The sequence below is a fragment of the Salmo salar genome, chromosome ssa17 (assembly GCF_905237065.1).
Source record: "Salmo salar chromosome ssa17, Ssal_v3.1, whole genome shotgun sequence".
In the NCBI taxonomy this organism is placed as follows: Eukaryota; Metazoa; Chordata; class Actinopteri; order Salmoniformes; family Salmonidae; genus Salmo; species Salmo salar.
In genome coordinates, this window is record NC_059458.1 from 28,392,872 (window position 1) to 28,403,775 (window position 10,904).

The 10,904-nt window shown below is 45.0% G+C and overlaps 1 protein-coding gene across 1 annotated transcript; it reads right to left on the reverse strand.

The window, feature by feature from the left end:
* Positions 1-1,893: 1,893 nt before the first annotated feature.
* Positions 1,894-9,615, reverse strand: LOC106575817 (acyl-CoA dehydrogenase long chain). The gene is made up of 11 exons (XM_014152509.2): positions 9,430-9,615; positions 8,360-8,536; positions 7,928-8,065; positions 5,401-5,565; positions 5,006-5,072; positions 4,646-4,810; positions 4,147-4,248; positions 3,783-3,896; positions 3,347-3,474; positions 2,987-3,073; positions 1,894-2,894 (listed from the first exon to the last, which is right to left on the reverse strand). Exons 1-11 carry the CDS (start codon positions 9,513-9,515, stop codon positions 2,801-2,803), a joined length of 1,323 nt encoding a protein of 440 aa, XP_014007984.1. The 5' UTR covers positions 9,516-9,615; the 3' UTR covers positions 1,894-2,800.
* Positions 9,616-10,904: the final 1,289 nt, after the last annotated feature.

The following is a 10,904-nucleotide window of genomic DNA, read 5'->3' on the forward strand; positions in this document are numbered from 1 at the left end:
TGCAACATCCTCCAGCAAGACCGGTTTGGCGGTGGGTCAGTCATGGTGTGGGGTGGCATTTCTTTGGGGGGCCGCACAGCCCTACATGTGCTCGCCAGAGGTAGCCTGACTGCCATTAGGTACCGAGATGAGATCCTCAGACCCCTTGTGAGACCATATGCTGGTGCGGTTGGCCCTGGGTTCCTCCTAATGCAAGACAATGCTAGACCTCATGTGGCTGGAGTGTGTCAGCAGTTCCTGCAAGAGGAAGGCATTGATGCTATGGACTGGCCCGCCCGTTCCCCAGACCTGAATCCAATTGAGCACATCTGGGACATCATGTCTCGCTCCATCCACCAACGCCACGTTGCACCACAGACTGTCCAGGAGTTGGCGGATGCTTTAGTCCAGGTCTGGGAGGAGATCCCTCAGGAGACCATCCGCCACCTCATCAGGAGCATGCCCAGGCGTTGTAGGGAGGTCATACAGGCACGTGGAGGCCACACACACTACTGAGCCTCATTTTGACTTGTTTTAAGGACATTACATCAAAGTTGGATCAGCCTGTAGTGTGGTTTTCCACTTTAATTTTGAGTGTGACTCCAAATCCAGACCTCCATGGGTTGATAAATTGGATTTCCATTTATTATTTTTGTATGATTTTGTTGTCAGCACATTCAACTATGTAAAGAAAAAAGTATTTAATAAGATTATTTCTTTTATTCAGATCTATGGTGTGTTGTTTAAGTGTTCCCTTTATTTTTTTGAGCAGTATATATATATATATATATATATATATATATATATATATATATGCATGCTACAGTAGGCTAGTCGGTGCATTGACCTGCTTGCTAATGCTAGGACCCTGTTACCAGCTGTGCACCCCAAATGAAACCCTATAGAGCTCTGGTCAAAAGTAGCACACTACTTCATAGGGCTCTGGTCAAAAGTAGTGCACTACTTCATAGGACTCTAGTCAAAAGTAGTGCACTACGTATAGAGAATACGCACCTGGGACAGAAGCTTTTAATGGAATTGCCCATACCACTCCACTAAGCTTTAATCATCCTGTTACCTTCAATATTATCAAAACCATACGTATAGGAATTGATAAAAAATAAAAAGGAATAGAACCAAAGCTAATGAAAATGCTCCTAGTAGACAGACACATCCTATTGATATGGAATAAAACCCAGGTTTAATGGTTCACAAGACTTACTGCCATCTTGTGGTTAAAATAATACATAGCATGAGATAGCATTGCGCAGAAGACTATTAACCGTAGTAGTTGAGGCTGCCGTTCTCGTCCTCCAGAGCTGTCACGAGGGCATCAATCTCAGGCTCACATCTTCTCACGTACCACAGACGCACAACCCAAAACCAGGCTTATAATGCATTATGACGCATTATTCCTGTATGCCTTCATCCACAGCAATAGAACGTCTTCATGAAACTGACAGAACACCCCACGTCTTCATGAAACTGACAGAACACACTAGAACACCCCACGTCTTCAAGAAACTGACAGAACACCCCGCGTCTTCATGAAACTGACAGAACACCCCACGTCTTCATGAAACTGACAGAACACCCCACGTCTTCATGAAACTGACAGAACACCCCACGTCTTCATGAAACTGACAGAACACCCCACGTCTTCATGAAACTGACAGAACACCCCACGTCTTCATGAAACTGACAGAACACCCCACGTCTTCATGAAACTGACAGAACACCCCACGTCTTCATGAAACTGACAGAACACCCCACGTCTTCATGAAACTGACAGAACACCCCACGTCTTCATGAAACTGACAGAACACCCCACGTCTTCATGAAACTGACAGAACACCCCACGTCTTCATGAAACTGACAGAACACAATAGAACCAAATGAAAATTGTAAGAGGGATCACCAAAATTGTATAACTTTAATAAACAAGCAATATTATTACATTACAATCAAAATTAAAAAAGGTGGGGTTTAAAATGTTCAACCATACTGCAATGTTGTAATTCACAGCTTGTTGTGGTGTTAAGTCAGCCCCCCGCACCTCTCTGATTCAGAGGGGTTGGGTTAAATGCGGAAGACATTTCAGTTGAATGCATTCAGTTGTACAACTGACTAGGTATACCCCCTTTCCCTTTTAATGCTGACCATCAATAGTTATCAGGAGAACAACGCAAGGGCACTTCAGGTTAGGTGTTACGAACAAATGGATGGATAAAATACTGTTCATTCAAACTAAAACATTATAACGTACATGACTATACCATTTAGTTTTCTACCCCCATAAACACAGCAGGACAGACAGATTTACAGTATAACAAAAATACACAATTTAACTGTGCATTTATTTGATCAATGTTTCAAACTTCTTAGATTTCAAGTGTGAAAGGAAGGACGGATTCAAGAACATATTGTTGACTTTGTGGAAGCCCAAAGGGATAAACAATCCTACATCTAGAGTGTTAAAACCACATATTCCCAGCAATATTAGCAAATAAATGAGAACCTGAATATCTATTATTTCACGCCATGCTTATTCAAAGTGGAGTGAATGCTAAGTTCCACTTAAGCAAAATGTTTATCTCAGTCATGCACTGAAGTCTATGGGAGACTAAGTGAAAATTTGACTTAAGTGAAAGTTCAGATTCACCCTAGAAATACCACTGGCCAACCTTCAGTGAACATCACTTCAAAAGGCACGGACAACCAGCTCAGTAGCTAACCCAGTCAAAACTGCTGTTGGTGTTAAGAGACTTATGTTAACCACTTCCCAGCTCTCCTCCATGGTGATGTCACTGGGACGTCTCCCTCACTTCTGGCTGACGATACTGCGGGCGATCAGCTCCTTCATGATCTCATTGGTGCCTCCATAGATGGGCTGGATACGGGAATCCACAAACGCCCTGATGGGGAGAGAGAGGATTTTCATATGCACTGACAGCACAGAACTAAATAGAAAAACGTGTTATATTTCCATGGCACAGACGTCACTCACTTGGCGATGGGGTACTCCCACATGTAGCCCCAGCCTCCGTGGAGCTGCAGACACCGGGTGGCCACAGAGTTCTGGAGGTCAGACGCCCTGATAAACAACAAAAAAGTCAAGTCAGACGATACAGAAGGTGTCTCAATTCTCTACCCTTCTCCCTGAAGTGTGCACTTCAACACTTCATCATGGGTTTAAAAGCATTGTCTGGAAAGACATCTCCAGCATTACTCTTATACCAATTCACTCCCTTTAAATCCATAAGGGCGGATGTGCAAGTGCACTTTACACGTCAAACATACTGACAGTTCTGGACTGGAGTACCATAAACCTGGTGAAATTAGGTTTAGTATCTGGTAGTGTTCTCACCAGTACTTGGCCATAGAGGCTGTTTGAGAGTCCAGGCGTTTCTCTGCGTGGAGCTGGAGACAGTTGTCTAAAAAGGATCGGCCCACACAGATCTCAGTCTTCAGCTCTGCCAGCTTGTGCTGCACAGTCTGCACCATGAGACAGGGGGATGGAGTTAGTGGATCACTTCAATATACTACAACTTTATTCATCCATCTGATCAAACAGAAATGTGTCCTATGGAGCTAGTTTGAGGTTAAGTGCCTTGCTCAAGGGCACAACGGTAGGAGAGACGGGGTCTGACACCAACAGCCCTCTAGTTGCTAGTTCAGTCCCCACTTTGATTCAGCTTCTCTAACCTAGGTTACCTACCACCCGAATAGAGCTAGTGTTCACTACACTGAAAACATACCTGTTACTACAGCAGAAATACGAGTGAAAGATAATGCTATCCAACCTGAAGGTGAGCGATGGTCTTGCCGAAAGCCTTCCTCTGAGTCACATAGTTCCTGGTCTCCTCAAACATGAACTCACTGCTGGCAATGGCCATGTCTGCAATCAGTAGGCGCTCCTGGAAGAACAAGAGGAAAGAAGGTGAAGAGCATTAATAATGACGTGGTTTGTAACTACTAGATATAGCCATACCTTTGTGACAATCGAGTACATAGGAATAGGTTAGGGGTCAATTCCCTTCTACTCAGTCATTGCTTTTTAAATAAATACAACTGGTATTGCAATTTCAGTTTACTTCCTGAATTGAAATGTAACTGACCCCAACCCTGGTATATCATTGAAGTGTAATTCATCTCTGAAAGGTGTACCTGTGGCAGCTCGTTCATCAGGTAGTAGAAGCCCTTGTTGGCCTGTCCCAGCAGGGCAGAAGCAGGGAGACGCACGTCCTCAAAGAACAGCTCAGCCGTGTCCTGAGGACAGAGAGACCACAGTTAATATATATAGAAGGTAATGGCTGTTCTAGAAAATGGGCTGACATGACCGTGACCCCTTCTGGTCACCTGAATCCACTTCTCAAGGGACATCAATGTCAAACCGACTGTTTGAAGCAACGAGGGGTCTTTTCATTTCACCAGACCTGGATTCAATCGTGTTTGTTTTCTTTCAAATACTTTAGCGGCCTTCGATTAAGCTTGAACTACGCAATGGAACCAAAGGAATAGTAAAAAAAACTAAAAAACATGCAGGCTCAATCAAAGTCAAAGGATTTGAAAAGGAAATCAAAAGTATTTGAACCCAGCCAGGTGGTCAAAATGGCCCCTTAACAAGAGGGGGTTAAAAACTAGCAATTGAGAATTCTGACTGTACCTGTGCCATCAGGCCAATCTTCTCCAGCTTCTTGCCCGCCTGGAAGCCTGGCATTCCTTTCTCCACCAGGAAGAGGCTGATCCCGTGGGCCGCTGTTTTCGCCTCGCGGTTCGTTACGGTCACCACGATCACCATGTCGGCCATACAGCCATTGGTGATGAACACCTGTGGGTCAATGGACAGAAGTCAATGACATGGGTCATATTCAGTTGGGAGAAAACATTTTGAAATGGAGAGGCACTACTCGAATTTGTCAAACAAGAATACAGATTGTTGTTCTCCAATGCAAAACGTTTTGCTACAGTGTGCCCTACTGAACACAACCGGAGTCTGGTTAAACCACATCCACCCTGAAAGCACCTTGTTGCCGTTGAGGATCCAGTCATCGCCGTCCTTCTTAGCATACGTCCTGACACCTTGGAGGTCACTGGGTAGAAAGGTGAGAAGAGAGGATCTTTAGGATGGACTGCTATTGGCTAGACAGAGGTAGAAGTTGGAGAAGACAATGAAAATAGAAAACAAGCAGAATGACCCCCACATTGACCTTACCATTGTCAAATTGTCATGCTGAAAGTATAGCCTATTAAATTAACCATTTTTACAGCATCGTGCCGACCCAAACCGTATTGTGCCTGCTGGGATATTTTCTTTTCACATCGTCCTTTCCAGTAGGGGTCCAGCAACTAAAGATGCCGAAGCAGACCAATGCAGTACAGCTCGGGTCAGCTTGGCCCAGTCGTGTTAAAAGTCCTCACCTGCCAGCTCCTGGCTCCGTCATGGCGATAGCCCCGATGCAGGTCCCAGCAGCCATCTGGGGTATGAAGCGATCGATCTGTTCCTTGGAGCCATAGTTACTGATGTAGGGCATGCAGATTTCAGAGTGGAGGGCAAAGCCTGGGCCAGAGCAGTTAGAGTACATCCTTGAAGAGTAAGAGAGACAGGGTGAGGAGAGGGGTCTGCTGGGTGGGAGGGGGTGATTGTGTGTGTGGGTGTCGAGGGGGACTGTTGACTGTGAGTATGTGTATGAGTTGGTGGGAGGGAGGTAGTGTTCAAATCAAAATTTGTCACCTTACAGTGAAATGCTTACCTACATGCCCTTAACCAACAATGCTTTAAGAAGGAAAAAAAAGTGTTAAGTAAAAAATAGAAAATAAAAGTAACAAATAATTAAATAGCAGCATTAAAATAACAATAGCGAGGCTATATACAGGGGGTACCGGTACAGAGTCAATGTGCGGGGGTACAGGTTAGTCATGGTAATTGAGGAAATATGTATATGTAGGTAGAGTTAAAGTGACTAGCAGCAGCGTAAAAGAATGTTCTGGGTAGCCCTTTGATTAAATGTTCAGGAGTCTTACAGCTTTGGGGTAGAAGCTGTTAAGAAGCCTTTTGGACCTAGACCTGGTGCTCCAGTACCGCTTGCCGTGCGGTAGCAGAGAGAAGAGTCCATGACTAGGGTGGCTGGAATCTGACAATTGTTAGGGCTTTCCTCTGACACCGCCTGGTATAGAGGTCCTGGATGGTAGGAAGCTTGGCCCCAGTGATGAACTGGGCCGTACGCACTACACTCTGTAGCGCCTTGCGGTCGGAGGCCAAGCAGTTGCCATACCAGGCAATGATGCAACCAGTCAGGATGCTCTCAATGGTGCAGCTGTAGAACCTTTTGAGGATCTGAGGACCCAATGACAAAACCTTTTCAGTCTCCTGAGGGGCAATAGGCTTTATCGTGCCCTCTTCACGACTGTCTTAGTGCGTTTGGACCATGTCAGGTCTCTGACCTCCTCCCTATAGGCTGTCTCATTGTTGTTGGTGATCAGGCCTACCACTGTCATCGGCAAACTTGATGATGGCGTTGGAGTCGTGACTGGCCGTGCAGTCATGAGTGAACAGGGAGTACAGGAGGGGACTGAGCACGCACCCCTGAGGGGCCCCTGTGTTGAGGATCAGCATGGCGGATGTGTTGTTACCTATCCTTACCACTTGGGGGCGGCCCGTCAGGAAGTCCAGGATCCAGTTGCAGAGGGAGGTGTTTAGTCCCAGGGTCCTTAGCTTAGTGATGAGCTTTGAGGGCACTATGGTGTTGAACGCTGAGCTGTAGTCAATTAATAGTATTCTCACATAGGTGTTCCTTTTGTCCAGTTGGGAAAGGGCAGTATTGAGGGCAATAGAGATTGCGTCATCTGTGGATCTGTTGGGGCGGGGTGCAGGGTCTAGAGTTTCTGGGATAATGGTGTTGATGTGAGCCATGACCAGCCTTTCAAAGCACTTCATGCCTACAGACGTGAGTGCTACGGGTTGGTAGTCATTTAGGCAGGTTACCTTAGTGTTCTTGGGCACAGGGACTATGGTGGTCTGCTTGAAACATGTTGGTATTACAGACTCAGTCAGGGACAGGTTGAAAATGTCAGTGAAGAAACTTGCCAGTTGGTCAGCACATGCTCGGAGTACACGTCCTGGTAATATTGACCTGTTTAAAGGTCTTACTCACATTGGCTACGGAGAGTGTGATCACACAGTCATCTGGAACAGCTGATGCTCTCATGCATGCTTCAGTGTTACTTGCCTTGAAGCGAACAGAAGTAATTTAGCTCGTCTGGTAGGCTCGTGTCACTGGGTAGCTCAGCTGCAGACTGGCAATGTTAAGGTCTCGTCTTTCTCTTCTTCACATCATGTGGAGATTCAAAGATCTGGCCATTTTCAGCCATGTAGCCACAGCTACACATTTTCTGGTCTTAATGAGTTTCAACTATTTGTAACGTTTAGCTCATGCTTCACGTCTTCTGGTCTGAATATGTTCATTCTTAGCGAGTCCTTTTAAGCACTCTGGTCAGGAGTGGGTGTTAGTTGTGGTGGCAAAAATCTTCTGGGGGGGAGATTTCCCACCATCCTAATTTATGACAGAGTGTTAAGGTGTCAAAACCATCTCAACCCCCCCCCCCCCCTCCTCCTCCTCTTCTCTTCTGTGGGTTATTGGGGTCTGGTCATGTTGTCAGCCATTTGCCAAGCTGATCTGAGGCCTTGGATCCTCAACCAGGAGAGACATGAAAGTTGTTTGAAATATATCACAACTGTTACATTCTGATATACGCCCATGGTCATAGCAATAGGGCTTGGGGAATTACTAGACAATCAACCAACTCCTACACATAGGACACCAGGGCCTGTATTCATATAGCATCTCAGAGTACGAGTGCTGATCTAGGATCAGTTTAGATTATAATAATTTTCATTATTATATATGGACTGTGGGGAGCTGATCCCTGATCAGGACAAGATACTCACTGCTCCTCCCACATCACAGCTGCAGACAGCAGATCACCTCCGATTCCACCGTGCTCCTCTGGAGTGAGGATGCCCAACAGACCCTGCTCCCCAGCCTTCTGCCACAGCTCCCTGCTCACCATACCTGCCTTCTCCCACCTGGAGGGGGGAGGGAAGACAGAGACCATACCTTAAGTCAGCATTGAGTCATCACAATACAATCACATCATGAAAACCATTTTCACTAAAGAAAAAAAAAGCTTGATCACCAGGGCCTGTTTATTAGGTCACACAATAGCAAAACCATTTCAAAACATTGTGCAATGGAAAACGAGTGTTCAGCTGTTTCCTCCCGCTTTCAGTCAGTTTCCTACCGTTTGGTACTTAATGAACAGGACCCTGGTGGGGGACACTAGGCACATGCAGAGATGGTTACAGACAGTCAATACATACTCCTTGTGGTAGGGCACCACCTCCTCTGTCCAGAAACGTCGGACACTCTCCCTGAACATGTCATGGTCCTCGTTGAAGATCCTGCGGGTGCCGATGTCCATCAGAGTCTTGGCGCTGGACGTCTCTGGCCGATTGGACGGGGGAGCTTTCCCTTCCTGGGGCTGGCTATGCTGCATTCTGGGAAATGGAGGCACGGGCACTTACAAATAAACTACATGTTGGTCTAAGGGCATAACAAGGCTGTCGTAAGGCCTAACGTGTCCTACAAAGTCCACATTTAATCTTTAGGTGTGGTACTGAAACACTTCTGTTTTTGCTAAAAAAGTTATAAACTGACTTATTCTGAGATCAGTGTAGTTAGTAGTGGATTGAGTCATGGAATGAGACTAGCCCCCATGGTGGGCTGAGTAATCTAGAATGACATTCCTAATGTATTTAGGTTAATGCGACCAAACCTAGGAGCAAACAAAACAACCAGTCGATCAACCAAAATAGTCAGGTTCATGAATAACTTAGCGAGTATGCAGCGATGTATCTACAAATTAAATCACATTATCTGGTGTAAAAACCTGTAGCTAGCAGTGTTTGATATCTGACTTACAAACTCAAACCCACTAGTTACTTCATATTTCAAGGAACACGTTAGGTAGGCTTTTCTATTGTGTTATTGACTGTACGTTTGTTTATCCACCGTGTGGAACTTTGTCGCTTTGCTTTATCTTGGCCAGGTCGCTGTTGTAAATGAGAAATTGTTCTCAACTGGCCTACCTGGTTAAATAAAGGTGAAATAACTAAATAAAAAATACAAAAAGGTCATTTCTGGGAAAGTGTGCCAAAGGTGACTGTGTCCCAGTTTAGCATTAGCAGGTCAACAGACAATGTTGAACACTATAAGTAACTATATTTTGTTTCCGGACTAAATATATGACAAGGCTGTCTAACAAAAACATTTATGTTTAAAACAACGAACTTTATTTCCTCCTCAATGACAGTAAATGAACGTTTATGATTAGCATATCTACGCACACCGTTTCCGCCGTAAAATGTGCATGCAAAACTACGACACGCACCTGGCATTTGCAGAACAAAGTACTTGTCCACCTCGACATACATTTTTCACACCAGAATAACACGTTTTGACAGCTTTTGACAACATTTTCCTCTGTACCGCCTTAAGCAACAGACACAACAAAAGTGAATGCGTTTCTTCTTCAGTATTTCAAGGGTAGGCTACGGTCTCATCTGTTGAATTTGCTGCCATCTACTGGGCGGAGGTAAGGCCTGCTGAATTAACATATTACATCAGATTTTACACATTCCAAACATAAATGGATGATATACAGTGCAATCGGAAAGTATTCAGACCCCTTCACTTTTTCCACATTTTGTTACATTACATCCTTATTCTGAAAAGGATTAAATTATTATTGTTTCCTATCAATCGACACACAATGCCCCATAATGACAAAAAGAAAACAGTTTTTTAGAAATGCTTGCAAATGTATTAAAAATGTAAAATCAGAAATACCTTATTTATATAAGTATTCAGACCCTTTGCTATGAGACTCAAAATTGAGCTCAGGTGCATCCTGTTTCCATTGATCATCATTGAGATGTTTCTACAACTTCATTGGAATCCACCTGTGGTAAATTAAATTGATTGGACATGATTTGGAAAGGCACACACCTGTCTATATAAGGTCCCGCAGTTGACAGTGCATGTCAGTGCAAAACCAAGCCACGAGGTCGAAAGAATTGTCCGTAGAGCACCGAGAAAGGATTGTGTTGAGGCACAGATCTGGGGAAGGGTACCAAAACATTTCTGCAGCACTGAAGGTCCCCAAGAACACAGTGGCCTTCGTCATTATTAAATTGAAGTAGTTTGGAACCACCAAGACTCTTCATAGAGCTGTCCACCCAGCCAAACTGAGCAATCGGGGGAGAAGAGCCTTGGTCAGGGAGGTGACCAAGAACCTGATGGTCACTCTGACAGAGCTCCAGAGTTCCTTTGTGGAAATGGGAGAACCTTCTAGAAGGACAACCATCTCTGCAGCATTCCACCAATCAGGCCTTTATGGTAGTGGCCAGACGGAAGCCACTCCTCAGTAAAACGTACATGACAGCCCCCTTGGAGTTTGACAAAAGGCACCTAAAGGACTCTCATACCATGACAAACAAGATTCTTTACACTGATGAAACCAAGACTGAACTCTTTGGCCTAAATACCAAGCATCACATCTGGAGCAAACTTGGCACCATCCCTACGGTGAAGCATGGAGGTGGCAGCATCATGCTGTTGGAGGTTTTTCAGTGTCAAGGACTGGGAGACTATTCAGGATTAAGGAAAAGATGAACAGACCAAAGTACAGAGAGATCCTTGATGATATCCTGCTCCAGAGCGCTCAGGACCTCAGACTGGGGTGAAGGTTCACCTTCCAACTGGACAACGACCCTAAGCACACAGCAAGATAATGCAGAAGTGGCTTCTGGACAAGTCTCTGAATGTTCTTGAGTGGCCCAGTCAGAACCCGATCAAACATCTCTG